General features: G+C 38.2%; 1 protein-coding gene across 1 annotated transcript in view; it reads right to left on the reverse strand.

Annotated features, from left to right (window-relative positions):
* Positions 1 to 20,126, reverse strand: part of PCDH15 (protocadherin related 15) — a 786,947-nt gene that overhangs the window by 487,353 nt on the left and 279,468 nt on the right. Inside the window, 1 exon segment of the mRNA XM_032595259.1 lies at positions 11,983 to 12,138. Within this exon segment, the coding sequence (XP_032451150.1) occupies positions 11,983 to 12,138 (156 nt within the window).

The following is a 20,126-nucleotide window of genomic DNA, read 5'->3' on the forward strand; positions in this document are numbered from 1 at the left end:
TTATTTTGAGAGAGAGAGAGAGAGACAGACAGAGAGAGACAGAGCATGAGCAGGAGAGGGGCAGAGAGAGAGGGAGACAGAGAATCCGAAGCAAGCTCCAGGCTCTGAGCTGTCAGCACAGAGCCCGACGAGGGGCTTGAATTCATGAGCTGTGAGATCATGACCTGAGCTGAAGTCGGACTTAACCAACTGAGCCACCTATGCGCCCCCTGACAACCTTATTTTAAGCCATGGTGAAGGGATATAAATTTTCAAAACTGTATGGAGTTTTCTTCATACATGTCTGCTAAATTTGTCCTTCTCTTCCTTGATGCATTTGTACAGTGCGGTGATCAAGCGCTTGGGTTAGGAGTAAGGTTGCCTCTGTCTCTGGCTTAGAGCCACCAGCCATTAGCAGTGAGGTTCTGTGCAAATGAATAAATAGCTCTCTAGTTCTGCAATTTCTGCAGCACTCACATAATGTACATCTATGTGAGGGTGCAGGTAAGTCTTAAATGACACACTTCATGGAAAATATTTGCCATTAATACATGTACTTAATGAATACATGAATTATCTGGTAGTATGGTAGAATCAATCTACCATTATCATTGTCATCTTCCTTATTCCATTCAACATCAGGAGAAATGATGTCACTAGAGCGGCAAGGAGATCTATGTAGAAATCTTTCTGTGAACAAAACCTGGATAAGAATAAATTTAAGATTTATCTGGTGTGAAGTTATTTAAGTTTGTCTAATGTTTATTTATTTTAGAGAGAGAGAGAGAGAGAGAGAAGGAGGGGCAGAGAGAGAGGGAGACACAGAATCTGAAGCAGGCTCCAGGCTCTGAGCTGTCCGCACAGAGCCCGATGCGGGGCTCAAATCCACAAACCATGAGACCATGACCTGAGCCGAAGTCGGAAGCTGACGCTTACGTGACTGAGCCACCCAGGCACTCCGGTGTGAAGTTATTTTGTAATGAGTATGCCTAATAATAAAAAAGTAAAGAAAAATACTAGAATTGTTATAAACCTAAACTTTATAGATGTTTAAGCTGTTAATCAGGACACGACTTACAATGTACTAGTAATGTCAATAATCACGAAATAACTTGATTGTTTGCTAAACCCAAGGTTATTTCAACTGCAAACCCTCACCTTCCTAAATTACAAACTCCATTTTAAATTTAGATTAATGAAACATTCCTTAAAGTTTCTTATTATTAATAGCTTAGAGAACTTGATCAAACACACATTTATTAAATTGACTCTGATGCTCCTGAGACCGTCGGCATCGAGCCTCACAAAGCTGCGCCTATAGGAAAATTTTGCAGAGAAAGGAAAGGATATTTGGTCAAAGAGGAATCATTAATATCACTTCATAAATAGGACTTCAGGGTCTCTGGGTGAAAAGTAGGGTACAGATTCTAAAGTGGTATAACAGTCATATCTAAATAAACACAGAATTTCCCCCTATAGTTATATAAAAAGAGTGATAATTCACATAAATCCAGTTTCCCCAAGAGTTTGTAAAAATAACTATAATTCTCATAGTTCATATTTATCAAGTTAAAGAAAAAAAGTGTGTTTCTTTTATTGTCATCACTGAAATGTCAACCTACGTAATTTACCACAATATTCCAGAAAGCTTTTATTTGTTTCTTTAAAAACTTTACCACTGGGCGCCTGGATGGCTTAGTTGGTTGAGTGACTGAGTAACCAACTCTTGACTTCCCCTCAGGTCATGATCCCACAGTTCTGGGATTGAGCCACAAGTTTGAGTTTTGCACTGAGCATGAAGCCTGCTTGGGATTCTCTCTTTCTCTCTCTCTCTTTCTCTCTCTCTCTCCCTAAGCCCTTCACCCATGTACTCTCTAAAAATAAACTTTAAAGAAAATTAAAAAAAAACAGCTGAATTTAGTTTAAAATAGTTACAATTGGCTCTCCATTTTGGCAGTTACTATGAACAAGGTATTCCTGTTTAAATCCATTATGCTTATTCCTTATGTATAAAAAATTTCTTTAAAAAATATTGACCTTGGCCCCAGCAAACTTAGGAAACTCATTTTTAACTGCAGTCATTTGCATGTAAATACTGTTGGTTTTACATATATTCACCATTAGTGAATAATGAGAGGTTTTTATGTAATTTTCTATATAATGTGGGGAATTTCTATATTGTTTCTGTTGTTTTTATTAATTTTAAGCTCAATTGTACCATGATTAGAAAATGGACTCTGTGTAATTTCAGCCATTTGGAATATGTTGACACTTCCTTTATAGCTTAGTGTTTGGTAAGTTCTTAAGTGTTCCACGTAGTTGAAAGGGATGAATTCCACAGTTGTCAGATTCAGTGTTCCTTCCATAAAAATCCACCAGGTCAAATTTGCTAATTTCATTATTCAAATCCTCCACCTGTTTTGTCCTACCTATTTTATCCCCTATTTGTCAGTCAATAAAAGAGGTTTTATATTGTCTATTGCTTCCATAAAAAGTTGTTATAAATTTAGTGCCTTAAATTATTTTTATATAAATTCTTTTGTATACCTTAATTATCTCATAGTTAGATTGGTCAGAAGTCAGACAGTCTCACCAAACTAAAACCAGGTATCCCCAGGGCTGGATTCCTTTCTGGAGGTTCGGGGGATGAATTCACTTCCAAGCTCATTCAGGTTATTGGCTGGACTGAGTTATTTTTGCCAGTGTAGGGAGGAGGGACCTGATTCCCTGCTAGCTCTTAGTGTGTCGTGTGTCTCTGTCCGTAGAATGTATATCCAGCTCATGGACCCATTCATCCTCAAAGCCAGCGATGGTGGGTTGACTGTTTCTCACTCTTTATTCATTTTGATCTCCCTCCCTTCTTCGTATTTCTTGCTTTCTCTGTCCTGGACTCTCAGACTCCAGCCAGAGAAAGTTCTATTCTTTTCAGTGCTCACATGAGTAGATTGGACTGGCAGGATAATCCGGGATAATCCCCCGATTAACTTCCATAACCTTAATCATATCTGCAAGGTTCTTTTGCCAGGGATCAGGACATGGTCATCTTGGGGCACTATCATCCTACCTCCCACAGGTTTTAAAATATCACTCTAGGATCACGGATTTTTCCATTTTACCTTTAATTCTTTCAACACTTTATCATTCCTGAGGTCATGTTATTAAGTGCAATTGAATACATAATTATTCTAACTTTCTGGCAATTTGAATCTTTATCATGAGGGAAAGTTCCTTTTATTCTCTACCAATGTCTTTTCCCACAAAGTCCATTTTGTCTGGTAATAGTATAGCTACAACACCTATTACATAAAAACTGACTACATGGTGTATCTACTGCAATTTTCTATATTTTAGATTTCTGAGTCCTTATATTTAACTGGGTTTCGTGTCAACTGCCTTCATTTGGCTTTATTTTTGAATTTAGTTTGACAATTCTTTTCGTTTTGAGCATTTTCTCCTTTACTTTTGATGCAATCTTTGAACAGGATCATTTATTTATTTATTTATTTTTAATTTTTTTTCCCAACGTTTATTTATTTTTGGGACAGAGAGAGACAGAGTATGAACGGGGGAGGGGCAGAGAGAGAGGGAGACACAGAATCGGAAACAGGCTCCAGGCTCCAAGCCATCAGCCCAGAGCCTGACGCGGGGCTCGAACTCCCGACCGCGAGATCGTGACCTGGCTTAAGTCGGACGCTTAACCGACTGCGCCACCCAGGCGCCCCTGAACAGGATCATTTAAATCTACTCTTAATGTATATATTTTATCCTGTCCATTCTGTATTCCTTTTCAATTGCCCCTTTGCCTTACTTTGATTAATACGCATACTCTTCATTATTTTACTCATTTTCTAGGCAATAAAGACCTTAAAATACATCTGTCAGTCCTGGTTTATAACTGAAGTGTTCTGTGACTAAGAACACATAGTTCTTTGATGATTTCAAGTATTTATGTATTCACTCAATTATTCAGTTTCACTTTGTTTACTTATTTGTTCATTTGCTTGTTTATTTAGATTTTCTAATTCTTCTAGTTATATCTTAAAGAGAATAACTGGGCCTGACTACCTAGTCTATCTCAATCAGAAGCAGAAGATGGCATTGTTTTGTGTGACTGGAAATAATGAAGATTATGTGACTTCAAACCTCCCCGAATAACCGTGCAGGACTATCTCTGTGCAGTAAAGCTTCCCAAGTAACCGCACGGTGCTATCTCTGTACCCAGGTGACAAGAACCACAAGGCAATGCTGTAGAAACCTCCTGAAGTTGTTTAAACAACAGGAATGAGGGAAGAAATGTAAATTTTGTATTTTTTTGTGTTGTCCCTTAATTGCACAGACAATATATGTTTAGATATTTTCATAAGAGAAAAGGAATTTTATATAAAATATATAAATTTTATATAAAAAGCAATTTTATTTTTGTCAACAAATTTCATAAATTAGCTATTCATATTATATTTTTTAAAAAAAAATTTTAATGTTTATTTATTATTGAGAGACAGAGAGAGACAGAGCATGAGCATGGGAGGGGCACAGAGAGGGGGAGACACAGAATCCAAAGCAGGCTCCGGGCTCTGAGCTGTCAGCATAGAGCCCAGCACTGGGCTCAGACTCACAAACCACAAGATCATCACCTGAGCCGAAGTCGGACGCTCAACCGACTGAGCCACCCAGGAGCCCCAAATTACATCTTTTGATCACAAAACTATGTGGCCATAATGGCAGGATGGTACCTTGTGGACAGCGGCTGCTGGTGTCAGTGGTAGAAAGTGCAGCCGGCCCTTGCACAACATCAGTCTGAACCTCATGGGTCCACTGACCTGCAGACTTTTTCCAGTCCAGTACTGCAAACACATTGCATCTTCCTCATGATTTTCTTATTAATATTTTCCTTTCTCTAACTTACTTTACTGGACGAATACAACATAGAACACATGTAACACATACAATGTGTGTTAATTGACTGTTTATATTAGTAGGCTTCTAGTCAACAGGAGGCTACTAGTAGTTAAGTTTTTGGAGTATCAAAAGTTATGGATTTTTGACTGCATGGGGTTGGGCGGTGGGGGAGTCTGGTGCCCCTAAGCCCTGCATTGTTCAGTCAGCTGCATTCCTTTGCACGAACACAGTCTTTTAATGCTATTCCAGCACAAGCTTGTTTTTTAGGGTTTCCCAATGGAACATGGTATATGTAAGGTGTCTGTGTTTGAGAGAGAGAGAGAGAGAGAGAGAGAGAGAGAGAGATCTGCTTTTCAACCTTATGAGCGCCAAATCCAAGATACTCGACTATGGACAAATTACCTAAGTTCTCTAAACTGAATTTCTTTTCTGTAAAATGTATTATTGGAAGGGTCAAACAGCATCACATTTACAGGTCTGCGATAATGTAAGTGCTCAATAAATATCACCTGTCCACTATTATTAGTAGTATTCGTAATTTTCATTTACCAGTTATGATCTTTGGATAAAAACAGAGTTCACAATATGATCATGGGTAAAAAACAAAATTGTTTTTGATCCCATGGGCTGCGTAAAGTGTTTGGAGGACACTCTCCTTCTTGGCCTTAAATCTCATAAATTTAAGAGGAGAAACATTTGAGTTCAACTGTCCACCTTATCCTGAATCTTTGCAGTTGGGGGAGCGGGTATAAAGACTAGGCAAACTTACGGGGCCGATGTTTACCTCAAAATTTGATGCACAGATTTAGGTCAGGACACCTAGCATTCAGTCTCTCCCCTCATGAATCCTGAAGCTGACACCCAGTTTGTGTCTTCTGGTAGGTCTGTTGGGTTAGAAAAAGTTCCACTCCAATTCTCCTGGCAAGGATTTCCCTGGAGCCTGAGACTTCGTTGCCAGTTCCAGCAAGGACTTATTCCAGGAAATGGAGTTGAGAACGGCAGGTGGAAGTAAGCAGTTGCCAGTCTTAGCGTCCTGCAGTGTGGGGACTTACTGGTCCATTTTATCAAACTATGTTACCGATTATTATATATCGCGAATGTTAAATTTGATACGATATTTGGTGTGTGGAACTATCTTATAAACACACTAAAGTGTCTTCTACTCTTAAACTCACTACTGACCTGTGCCCCTTTCCCTCCCAGCCAGCATCCTGAAATGCATTTCATAGCCACGAACCCTCTGTCCTTATTTTCAATGCACTTCAATGCACTGCTTAATTTAACACCGTCTGGTTTGTCCTGTTACTAATTTACCCAAGTAGGACTTGGATTTGTAAATTCAGTGCACTTTCCTTTGGGGACAATGCCCCTTTATTCTCTTGCTACCTCTCTGGTCTGTTTTTCAGCTGAATTGCCTTTCTTTGGCTTGTCTCCTTACTTTGCAAACTACCTTGGGCTAGTGGTCACTAGCCCTCACTAGTGTATGGATCCCTGTGAAAATGTGATAAAAGCTGTAATTTCTCTTCCTGAAAATTGCATATGCACAAATATAGCTACTGTTTGGCATTTGTTTTGTTTTTTCTTAATACCCACCACCCAAGCAGGTTTCCTTAAGGCACACACGTGGCCGCATGCCATCTCTATGGATGGTGACGAGGCTCCCCTATCTAAACGTTTGTTCTAACCCTACATAAAAGGAACCCACCCACTCATGGGGATTCATGGGGAGTCATGGCTTTGGAAACTACTCCCTGTGATCCTTATTGGCTGCAAATAAAGTTTATTTTTGTGTGATCAATCACCTGGTACAGCTTCTGACTCACCAGGACACCAAACGGTCACACAACTACTCAGCTCTGCTCACAGCACACAACAGTATATGATGAATGGGCATGGTTGCATTGTAATAAAATTTTACTTATGGACACCGAAATTGCATGGTCCATTCAGAAGCACACAGTGGTAGGGCAAATGTTACCTGTAAACTGTAGTTTACCTAAACATACGAATCTCAAAAGGCCGTCAGGGTATCATTAACAGTGATTAGAAATAATGAAGCAGATCTTTCAATTTAAACTCACCACTTTGACAGGATATTTTATATTAAATGCCAGTCTTAAGAATTTGTACATATTATAGGCAAAACATTACCTCATTATGAACACTTCAGAAATCATCAAATTTTAAAAATCACCCATAGTTCATAGTTCTAACTCAATCCCTACTGTCCCAACATAAGGCAATTTTACCACACATATAACTTTTATATTTTAAAAGTAATATGTGCAGAAAAGATGTCAGTTTTAAATTTATCAAAAATGGGATCCCTACTCCTAAGGTATTTAGTGGAACAGAAACACAGTAAAACAAATATTTTCTGTATCTGTTTAAGCAAATTATTTAAGAAACCATAAGAGACTCAGTAGTAAAAAATGTTTTAAGGAATGAATATAGGATTAAATCTTTACAATAAATATGGAAAGAATATAATAAAGAGAATACATTTTATTTATTATTGTCACTGTTAGAATCAAATACTTCAGTTATTGATATTTGAATCTAAGTAAATAATCTAAATGAAATGAAATGATAAAATAGTAAAGCATAATTAATCTCAACAACACAGACTAGTGAAGTATGAAGAAAGACACATTTTCTAGAAAGCACAGGTGACATCAGAACTGAGTCCTTTCCCTTCTGAAGCTGTAAGATTACAATTAGTCTCACTGTAAGTAAAAGGATAGAAAATATCACTGCAATAAAGTGCCCTACATAATACAATGGAATCACGCACATCTTTTCATCTATTATGAATTACAAAACATCTTGCAGTAAGTACATTTTCAAAGGAAAGTAAAAGAAAATTTAAGCTATCTAACTGGAAAGCTGCAAAGCCCTCTAAACTTAAGGTTACAGGCTTAAAATAACAAAATTTAAATTCCTTCTCTCCCTCCCTCTCCCTTTTTCTACCTACCCTCCTTCCTTTCAAGAGACTGTAAACCATCTATCTATGCAAGAGATATGCAAGGAAACATTCCTCCAGAAACTGCCAACAAATTATGTCTAATAAAACATATCATGTCAGAGCAGCTAAGTACATTTAAGATGATATGTAAGGTGATGGAAAGAACAAATTAATATTGATTTAAAAAGTGCACCATCTGTGAAGAGATCATTAAAGATCACGACAAATATAATCTCTATATAATTTGGAGATTAATTCTTCGTGGCTCAAATGTCCGCCTTGACTTGCCCTTCTTTGCTTTTAATGTCAAACGAAATTTTTGAGGGTGCAATGCATGTGTTATTAAAGAGATCACGCCAAAAAATATTTATCTTCAAAAATCGCTTAAGGACGATCAGCAACAATTAGACTGTGCAATCTCTTCTTCAAACCCACTAGACTAATTACTTAGTGATACTATGATTGTCCAAAATTAACTGAGTCTCCAATTACTCAGAGAGAGAAAAATACTTCCAACATCTGATGTCCTGCTCACAAACAAGGAATTATAAACTTGTAACAGTCCTTGCTTGGTATTTAGATACAGACATTAATATTTTAGTAAATTCTTGACACACATAGAAGAATATGTTTACAAAGAGTAAAAAAAGACTGACATTTAATGCATCTTTTAAGGTACTGTTTGTGATTATAATATTATAATACCATAAGTATAATCCCTGATATTTATTTTTAAAATCAGTTACACGAGAGTGGTGATAATTTTGCACATAGGATGTCTATTAATAACTAGGGAAGAAATGATTGGACCAAGGACTTGGATTTTACTCCCAAGGTTGTGACCAGTTCATCATGTAACACAGTCACTTCTTGCTACAGACGTCTGTTCTCACGGTGAATGAGAGTGAGTCATCGGGACTTTAATTCTGGAAACTTCATTCATGAATCTGTGATAATGACTTTATACCTGTCTTTCGGATTGTAAGGAAGCGCAAAATATTTTGACATCAACAATCTATTAAACTGTGAACGATTTTTAATTTTTCTGAGAAACATTTAGATCCTCCTAGTCTTAAATGCATTAACTGTATGTCTTGTACTAAAAGGAGAAATCACATGGAAAATGTCTTGCAATCTGGCGCACAGTAAAATCTACTCAGTGCAATGTAATTTAACTTAATTTCACAGGCAGTGTTGTAGTTGAAGGAGACTATGAGAGATTTATACGATATAAATGAGTGAACAGATATACACACATACATACATATGTAATATATGTACATATAAGTGCACAGTGTGTGTGTGTGTCCAAGCAAATTATACTGAGAACTGTAGAAGATCCACTCCAATGAAGGATGAAAAAAAATAGCTAAATTTCATTTTTTTCCTTGCGATTATGTTTTGCGTTTTAAAGAAAATTTTGTTTTTTTCCAAGAAACTACATATATACAGGGGAACGTGGCCATCAGCTACACATGGCCTCAGAATCCAACCACAGAAGGTATGGCCAAAGTATCGCAGAGGTGGGACTGCCTCAGCAGACTTTAGGGAAATGAGTGAGAAGAACCATAAATGGCAGCTTTGCAAGGAAACCCGGGCTTCTCCAAATAACGTTTAAGATAAAAGGTTTAACTTATTGGGGCGCCTGGGTGGCTCAGTTTGTGAAGGGTCCAACTCTTGGTTTTGGCTCAGATCATGATCTCATGGTTGTGAGATTGAGCCCCACCTCGGGCTCTGTGCTGACAGTGTGGAGCCTGCTTGGGATTCTCTCTCTCTCCCTCTCTCTCTCTCTGCCCCTCCCCCACTCACATGGTCTCTGTCTCTCAAACATAAATAAACTTATAAAAATTTTTTAAAAAGAGAAAGGTTTAACTTTTCTGTAAATTTTTATCACTCCAACCAACGTTTATCCAGATGCTGTAGAAGTTTAGAGTTATGGAGACAGGGGCGCCTGGGTGTCTCAGTCGGTTGAACGACCAACTTCAGCTCAGGTCATGATTTCACAGTCTGTGAGTTCGAGCCCTGCGTCGGGCTCTGTGCTGACAGCTCAGAGCCTGGAGCCTGCTTTGGATTCTGTGTCTCCCTCTCTCTCTGACCCTTCTCCGCTCATGCTCTGTCTCTCTCTGTCTCAGAAATAAACATTAAAAAAAAAATTAGAGTTAGGGAGACAGCACAGGGGTGTACTGGAGTGATCAGGGATGACTATGGAAATAGGAAATGGTAATAGGTCTTGAGTTAAACTTTAAAAGATGGATAAAAATTGGAGGATCCTGTTATAAGTACAATGAACGGTGTGGGCAAAGCCCTGGAAAAAGAAAAGTTTGCGAGTTGCGCAGAAATTAACCTGGATGGTGATGCATTCACAACCCAATGCTAAGAATACGCAGAAAACAGGTCAGATTACAGAAGGTCTTGAAAGTCAGCCGGTGGAGACACATGACCTTTGTTCAGAAAATAATGAGAGATTTTACACAATTTCTGAATAGGGGAATAATAAGATTAAAATAGTACTTGAAAAGGTTATTTTTTCAGCAAGGCGCTGAGCAGGTTGGAGGGGTGTGGAAGCGGTCAAATCACACAAGGCACTCTGAAATGCAAGCTGAACAGTGCAAATTTCTTCACAAAAAATGAAGCAAAGCCACAGCTCCAGGAACAGTGAAATATGGTGCATGAGTGGATTTTGCGATTAGATCTGCTGTCTGAGATAATCCATCTGATACCAGTGTATTCACAAATGAAGGCAGCACTCAAAGCAAAATCTCATTCAAAGAGTGTACTTCAGATGCTAAAATAATTGATCATGCAAAACAGTTAATTGCATTAATTAACATTTGTTTGTTTTAGCAAGCGCCAGTTAAATAAAAGCAAAAATGTTAACACCGACTGACCAGCAAAATTGTCCTGTTAACCTTAAAAGGGCAGTTCAGGGCTTTTTTCTTTTTTGCTAATTCCACGTACAAAGTCTCACATTATAAGACACATAATTTCCTCAATTTTTTATGAATACAACAATATTGGGATAATTAAGATACATTTTAAATAATTTCAAAAAACAAGCATGTAGAGGTTAAAGGCCCACTGCTGTGCTTAACGCCCAAATTATACATTTCCTCCTATAAAGCAGGTACATAGCTTTTGAGGTTAAAACAAAATCTGGGAAGTAAAAATAATCTGCTAGAATATGGATTATTAAAAATGTGGTTCAGGGGCGCCTGGGTGGCTCAGTCGGTTAAGCGTCCGACTCTGGCTCAGGTCATGATCTCATGGTTTGTGATTTCGAGCCTCACATCAGGCTCTGTGCTGACAGGTCAGAGCCTGGAGCCAGCTTTGATTCTGTGTCCCTCTCTCTCTGTCCCTCCCCTGCTCATGCTCTCTCTCTCAAAAATAAATAAACATTAAAATTATTTTTTTTAAGTATGGTTCATTTTTTATGCATCCAAAGCATCTATAATAGCTGATATTAGATATTTTAGAAATATTTTCATAGTGGAGTAACAAAAAATTAACAGAGTAACCATCACTTTTTAAAAAAATAACATAAAAGGGCTTCTTGGCCCATGGATTTTGGCTCAAAGGGAAAACAAAAGAAAAAGAAATAAACAACCAAAAATCATGTTGTAGTAAAAGCAGTAATACTTAAAATTTTTAAAAATTACTTAATCAGCATAAGAATTGAGCAGTTATTTATATTTAAATATTTGAATATGCCAGAACTTTTAAAATTAAGGAAATAACTTTAAATTAAAAGAGTCTTGAATAGATATTTTCTTCCAGTATTTAATTCCTGCTCCCACCTTAGAGATAATGGAAAACAAATAATCCAACAAGTTATAATGATAATAAATATCTCCTGTTAACCCTTAGTAAGCATATATGTGGATTCTGGCATTAAATTGTCCACGATGATCAAAAATACCAATGTTTCAGTCATTGTTACACACAAATCAAAAATTTTTTTGCAGCAAAATGAATCCCTGAAATCTTACTAGAAAGTCACCCAGATCTTATTTCCTCCGAAGCACTATCCTGTAAAATGTTTTTTTCTTTCTTTGTTTCAATTTCTGAACAGTTAAGCCCGCTGTAAGCATCATTTGAAAGCATCCACAGTACACAGCGACCTACGCGCAGAGGGCACTGACCTCATTCACCGTGGCGTAGTAGCTGTCGTGCTTGAACGTGGGAGAGTTGTCGTTGCGGTCCCTCACCACGATGCGAACCTCATGGTAGATGACGGTGCCCACTTTCTTGTTGACGCACTGCACCTGCACCACGATCGAGTGTATGTTCATCGGGGGCTGCAACGCAGAAATTGCATCCTTTTTTAAGAAAAGCAGTTGAAACTGAAGCATCTCATGATGGCCAAAACACATTTGTTTCGTAACAAAATTTTAATGTTTATGTTTGTGAGAGAGAGCAAGAGAAAGGGAGGTGCGGAGAGAGTAGCTGGGGTGGTGGGGGTGGGGTGGCACAGAGGATCCGAAGCAGGCTCCAGACTCTGAGCTGTCAGCACAGAGCCTGTCCTGGGGCTGGAACTCACATGCGAGATCATGACATGAGCTGAAGTCTGATGCTTAACCGACTGAGCCACCCAGGCACCCCTGTTTCATAAAACTTTCTATGCTTCTTCATTTTACAATGAAGATAATTTATGAAAATTGATCCATTTTGCCCTGTTTGAGGACAAGAGAGGACAACCATGATTATTTTGCTTCTCCATTTTGTGTCTCAAAGTACAGGACCTCGGGATGCATGTTCACCATGGGAGGACGAGCGGAGAGCACAGTCACAAGACAGAGGGGGTAAAACGAATTCTGTCCAAAAGTTAAAATATCATTCATTACATGAGCTTGTGATTTATGAAAACAACGTGTTCATGATAAAATCCTCGGGCAAAAGGCGTTGTGTAACATTTGTGCTCATTTACGCTTTTGCTAAAATATTATGTGTTCATATCTGATAAAAATTAACATATAATCAAAAGAAGAGAACCCATTCATAATCCACCAACCATATTTACTCCTTCTATACATTTAAGTGTTTATTTTGCTAATCTTTCTCTCTCTAAATACAAATATACTCCTGTTATACACACACACACACACACACACACACACACACACACACACGTGAATAGCATCCCAAATTTGTAAATACAGATTGACTACAGTAATTAGGTATCTACTGTGAGGCTGTATTATATGATTTCATATAGTTGATAGCATAATGGTCTTAGTAGAAACTTACAACAAGATGCTCTACGCTGTCCACTTTTGCCATTATAAACCATACTTCAATAAAAATTCTACGCATAAATATGTGCCAACTTGCCCCTATTTTTAATGATAAATTCCTGAAGGGGAAAAGTGTCATCCAAAGGGCGGTTATTACTCAGGTCACATGGCCAAGACCTTTCAGAACTGGGGCGCAGACCTACATCTGTTTGACCCTCGAGTCAAAGCGTTTAACACTACAAAATATTTCTTTGTGCTTTTCAAGACTTTTTTGAGCTTACAAAGCTGTCGCACAAAATACATCATTTTATCAGAATGACATATTCTGACACGTCGTCTTCCAGCCTGCTCTCCCCACACTACTTATTTTCCGTACTACGTTTCTCACCCACCACTTGGCATATGACATACTTTATACATCTAGTTCTGTTGGTCCCCCTTCACTGCGCTGGCATAAAGCCTGGTGTGGCCTTTTGTCATGACTGAAGCTCTCGGCCCAGTAACCAGTACCGTGCCTGGAGTAGATAACGGTGTGGACTCCCCACGTCAGACTACGTGCCTTCTGGCCAGGAACAGAGACCTACTAGCCGCACACTCCGTACAAAACCTCTCAGTGCTTTGATTGCTCATTTCTAAAAACAGAGATAAAATTAAAGACCGATAGGATAGGATCATTCTGAGTATCACATGAGGTTACCCTGCCCTAGGCACAGCTAGCAGATGTAAATTTTTTTTAAATGTTTTATTTATTTTTGAGACAGAGAAAGAGAGAGACAGAGCATGAGCGGGGGAGGGGCAGAGAGAGAGAGGGAGACAAAGAATCTGAAACAGGCCCCAGGCTCTGAGCTGTCAGCACAGAGCCCGATGCGGGGCTCAAATCCATGAACCATGAGATCATGACCTAGTCGAAGCTGGATGCTTAACCAACTGAGCCACCCAGGTGCCCCAATTATCTTTTTAATTATAAAAAAAGCTAAATACCCAAGAAATCAAAAAACATGGAATTTTTAAAATATAAACTATAATTTTGGATTATGAAATAAATTATTAAATATTTGGATTGAAACCAATTTAAAGATATAGCATCACTTACTGGAAGTGAGCATAGGTTCATGCCACATTAAAAAAAAAATTTTTTTTAAACATTTATTTATTTTTGAGACAGAGAGAGACAGAGCATGAATGGGGGAGGGTCAGAGAAAGGGGGAGACACAGAATCTGAAACAGGCTCCAGGCTCTGAGCTGTCAGCACAGAGCCCGATGCGGGGCTCAAACTCATGGACTGTGATATCATGACCTGAGCTGAAGTCGGGTACTTAACGGACTGAGCCACCCAGGCACCCCACATGCCACATTTCTAAGTGAGAAGAATACTGTAGAAACCGTATCTAAACTGAAGCAAACATTATTTAATCTTGAGATATTTTTACAGGCAGTGTAAAAGGAAAAAAAGCATTTTAATTTGTTTGTACCAGACTGAATAAATGTACCTAGAAAGAATAAATTGAAGAATCATTAACATACGCAGGAAGGTTATCTGGTGAGTGCCATATAGCTCAGTGTTCTGATATATACCTCATTCCACTTTTAATTACTGACATAAATGAAGACATTAAGGTCATGTGTAAAAAAATCTGTGAATGCCACAAAGCTCAGAAGGATATAGCATACATTTAATGACAAAAGACAACATTAAAAATCATTTTAGTAAGACAGAATAATAGGTTACACAATGATATATTTTTATAATAATAAATTTAAATCACCTTATTGGTATTAACCAAGTATAATAAATGGCTACACACATTAATGCAAAAATATCATTGTGAAATCTTGATGAGCGAAAGATGAGTTTTCGCATCAATGCAGTCAACGGACAATGGAGCCTTGGTACAAACTTCATATTCATTAGTAATATCAGATACAGAGATGGCCAGACTCTAGTTAGCACTATTTTATGGGCAAATAGGATGTAAAGTCTGAACACCTTGAGAACGTGTGATACAATCTGAGGATATTTAATCTAAAACACTCAAGAGGCACCCCACATCTAAATGGTTGTTCTGAAAAGATATATAAGCTTATTCACTGTAGTCTCAGAGAGAAGAAATAACAACAATGAGCAAAAAAATACTACAAAGCATTTCTTTTCAATATAAGTAGAGGTTTTGTATTAATGCAAGGCAGTGCAGAATAGAAGGGACCATCTTACAAGCAAGACATCATTGAAAATAAGGAACCTCGAGGCAAAAAGATCACTTAAAAAGATTAGGTCTCTCCCTTTTTACTATCAGTTTTAAAGTGTTTTCTTCAATAGATTTTTCAGGCAAGTCCTGTGTATTTCAATTGTAAAGTAAAAACAACAACAGAAGCAAAAGAGAAAAAGCCACAAAGACAACCAAACGAAACCAAATACTTGTACTGTGTTTGCACTTGGCATCTCTTGGAAGACATTTGGGCGAATTACGTTCTTCTAAAGTTATTTATCTTCTGAATATTACAAAAGAGTCCTACAAACCCATTTCCTCTCAGCTTCTAACGCTGTAGTGAGTGCTAGCACTGGACAGAGAGGTCACAATCTCTGCAGGTAGGGAATCCAATGCACTGTGCACTGAGCCCCTACTTGGTCCCGTGAAGTGCCCATAAATTAGACGTAACCAGGTCACTCAGAACTCTTGTCACTCTCGACTCTAGCTCCCTTGCAACTGTGAGCAGCATGGATAGACCTTAGCTTGCAATAAATTCCAACCATAATGGATCGTGCTGAAGGCCAGAATTCCCTGCGGCTCATATATAACACACGTTGTAATCTTGCCTTGGAATAGATTCTATTCTGCCGCATAAGAAGGTCATAAATATAGCAAGTGCAGCTCTACAAGTCAGTGAGAGTTTGGGGACCACAAAAGGCTCAGGAATCTGTTAGGGAAATTTTGGTTTATCTTTCACAACTGTTCAGCCAATTTTACCTTCCCTAATTCTCTTCAGTTGCTTCATAACGAAGAAAAAAAAAAACCTGTGTATAAATTGTTTTGTGCTAATTATTCAAAACAACTACCATTCGTATTATACCTAGACATGCCAACTATTCTCCCAGTTTAAAAATGAATGTTTAACATGATACCTGAGGGCATATTTGCACATTTTTATACATTAGTGTATATCGAGTATAAGTTTTGATACGCATAAATAAGGTTTGGGAATGATACATACCAACAGTTGATGGAGGTTAGCTTTGAAGAGTAAGGTTGAGGGTAGAAAGTAAGAAGGGAAAAATTACCAACAAATACGTATGAATTTTGTGATTTGAAAAAGACAAAAATATAAAATTTTATTATGAGGTGTTCAGACAATAACTTAGGATTTAACATGCAAAGTCATTTTTATAAGAAATTTATTGATGTGAACATTGTTGATTGTAGCAAACATCTTACATCCAAAGGGAATTGAGTTTTCTCCAGAAACCATGTTATTTGGAAGGCTCACTGATTTAATAAGAAAACATGTTTTTAGCAAACCTGTATAAAAGAATTGATTTTATTTCTCCTAAAGCAAAGGCCAACCTCAATCCTCACAGGAATGAATGGATTTTGTCATGCTTTTTCTTCCTATGTACTCACTACTTTCAGAAAGTGAAAAATCTTCATTGTTTCACAAATAACTATAAGACAGTGAAAGGAAATAAGACACAGTATGTTTTTGAATTATTTTTAAATAATGAAAAGACTTAAAGGAAATGGCTGGCTGGAGTTATGAATTTCCCCTCAAAGATTAAACTTTCATAATCATGATAAATGGTATATTGACATAATTGACTAAGGAAGAAATTACCAATTTGAAACTATAATTAGGTATAATGTAATATTAAGATAATTTTTTTAAATTTTTTAAATGTTTATTTATTTTTGACAGAGAGAGAGAGAAACAGAGCATGAGTGGGGGAGGAGAAGAGAGAGAGGGAGACACAGAATCTGAAGCAGGCTCCAGACTCTGAGCTGTCAGCACAGAGCCTGACACAGGGCTTGAACTCACAGACCACAAGACCATGACCTGAGCCGAAGTTGGACGCTCAACCGACTGAGCCACCCAGGCGCCCCGATAAATTTTTTATAATCAACTATTAAGGGCATTCAGTTTATTGACTTGTATTTATTAAATTCAAAGTTCAATGTGAGTTAGGATTAATATGATGTGAGGTAAGCAAATCCCATAAAATTGATGTGAGATGAAGTTAAATACAATGCAAGTCAAAGAGTTTTGAAGACTTTAGAGTTTAGAGCAAGAAATTTCATAACAGTGTAACCTTAAGAACTATGATATGTAGGGGGTGCCTGGGTGGCTCAGTTGGTTAAGCGCCTGACTCTTGATTTCGGCTCAGGTCATGATCTCACAGTTCATGAGATTGATCCCTGCATTGGGCTCTGTGCTGAGCAGGGAACCTAGTTGGAAACTTCTCTCTCTGCTCCTGCCCCACTTGTTCGTTCTCTTGCTCGCTCTCTCTCTCTCTCTCTCTCTCTCCCCCTAATTAAAAAATATACAATAAAAATTTTTTAAAGGAATATTTTATGTAGGGAGTGGCATGTAAGGCGTGTCTTGGTAGTAGATAACATTCAACTGATGGCCAAGGCTAAAGGTAGATTCTAATCACAGAGATAAAAGAATATCAGGGAAGGCATAATAGCAATGGAAAGTCATCTGTTGACAAGGTCAGAACTGTGTTTGAATGTAAAACAGGTTGAGTCTTGACATAGGCTGAGAGGACTATTAGGAGACTGTCCCCGGGGCGCCTGGGTGGCGCAGTCGGTTAAGCGTCCGACTTCAGCCAGGTCACGATCTCGCGGTCTGTGAGTTCGAGCCCCGCGTCAGGCTCTGGGCTGACGGCTCGGAGCCTGGAGCCTGTTTCCGATTCTGTGTCTCCCTCTCTCTCTGCCCCTCCCCTGTTCATGCTCTGTCTCTCTCTGTCCCAAAAATAAATAAACGTTGAAAAAAAATTTAAAAAAAAAAAAAGAGACTGTCCCCAAGTCCAAGTGCAAGCCATCAGGAGGACTCCGTGGAAGTGAAAGCAGGCAGCTTGGTAGTCACGGGGACATTGGCCCAGGCACAGGCATGAGAGTCCATGTTCTCTGTACAGCTGTGAACTTAGAGTCTGAAAGAGGAGAAGGTAAGATGTTGGGGATTTCCACAAACATGATTTCTCTCTGGTCAAGCTATAAAAGTTTTTCCAGAGTTTTGAGATAAGTATAATAAGACCATGCCACAATCCTATTTTTCTTTCTATTACTGTTTAGTCATTGATGCCATTATGACAATTATGCCCAACAGTGACGAGGTAATATTGGCCAAGTGAGACCATCATTTTGACTGTGATGCTCCTTCATTACTGAGACCTAATTTTCATGCCAGACAACCTGTTTTGGTTATTTTATCATTCGTGACTCTTCATTTTACACCTTCTCCTTCTCTCTCTTTTTCATGAAGGAAATGGAGGTAACTTTAGTAAACTGAAATAAAAATAGGGAATAAAAAATAATGACCATGAGGGAAAGACCTATGGACAAAGCTTAAAAATTGTCAAAAGTCATATACAATGTCATATACAAGTTTTCTAATTAAATGAAAACATTGGAGGCTGGAGAAGTTTTAAAGATTATTTTTATCCTTGGAAATTTCTGTAGGGATCATTTGTTTATTAGCTTATTTTTTTAGCATTCAATCTTTAAAATGTGCATCTATTCCTATTAAATTTTCTTTTAGTTCTAGGTGGCCATAACTGCCCAAATGTTTCCATTAAGAGATAGTTTATGGCCTCATTGAACAAAGCACAGAAGACATGTTTTAGAATTCCTTCTCTGGAACACACACTTTCCCCTCACTACCGCAGAAGGAACAGGTGGAAGAAGGATGTACTGTGTGGCCGCGCCTGGCTCCCCCGGCTGTAACTGAGTCAAGCCTGTGAGGATTTAGATGCTCTCTCTCATCAATTAGATAAAACACAGTAACTGTGGTCATTTTCCATTAAAAGTGTACAGGGCCTGGTGCAACAGAGCGGACGCTGATAAGAGAAAAAGCCACATACAACCAAAGACATGGGGTGAGAGAATTAGAAATACACAGAGGACTCTGAACTATAGGAAGAAAGAAAAACAGCACATACACAAAGAAACGTACAGATCATGTGGTCCAAGAACAAATAGTTTCCTCTGTTCCTGGCAAATTTACAATATTCAATACAATACAAAAAAAAATCAAATTATTTTTCATTTCTGTGATGTTGATATTCCTTTTTTTTTCTTTTTAGTAGGTTTCATGCCCAACAACGAATCCGAAGCAGGGCTTGAACCCACATCCCTGACATCGAGACCTGAGCTGAGTCGGGCACCTAACTAACTAAGCCACCCAGGTGCACCTATGATGTTGATATTCTCAATATTCTTCACCAATCAACTTCAGCTAATTTGAAGGCATTTTTGTGCCTTCCTTATAAGACAAAGAACTTTGAATAAAATAAGAATATTCCTATGCAAGTGTTTGTATGTTCTGGCCCTCCCAAATTCACATGTAGCAATACTAATGATCAATGTGATGGTATTAGGAGGTGGGGTCTTTGGCTCACTTGAAAGTATGTCTCAATGCAGAATTTATTCAACTTTAGGCATGATTTAACAATGGTAAACACACCTTTATTATGCTACTCATAAAATATATTTTGGGGAGGGGGTGAAGGTAAAAGGCAGAAATTCTAACAGTGGGTGAGTTTCATCATCTACTTCTTATTCCCCCTTTAACAACATTAATCAGGTGACTAGGTGATGAGATTGACAGCCTTCCAACAGAGGCCTAAGACAGAGTCCTTGTCCTTTTCCACAATGTAAGAATAAAAGAAGTCTGCAACCTGGAGAGGACCTGTGCCTGACTGTGCTGGCACCTGGTTTCACACAATCAGCCTCTGGAACTGTGAGAAATAAGTTTCTGCTGTTTATAAGGTACCCAGCCTTTGGCATTTTTTACAGCAGCCCAGATGGGCTAAGACACTTAGACAAGCATCATTGTATTTG

This window comes from Lynx canadensis, chromosome D2, assembly GCF_007474595.2.
Source record: "Lynx canadensis isolate LIC74 chromosome D2, mLynCan4.pri.v2, whole genome shotgun sequence".
NCBI classification, from domain to species: domain Eukaryota; kingdom Metazoa; phylum Chordata; class Mammalia; order Carnivora; family Felidae; genus Lynx; species Lynx canadensis.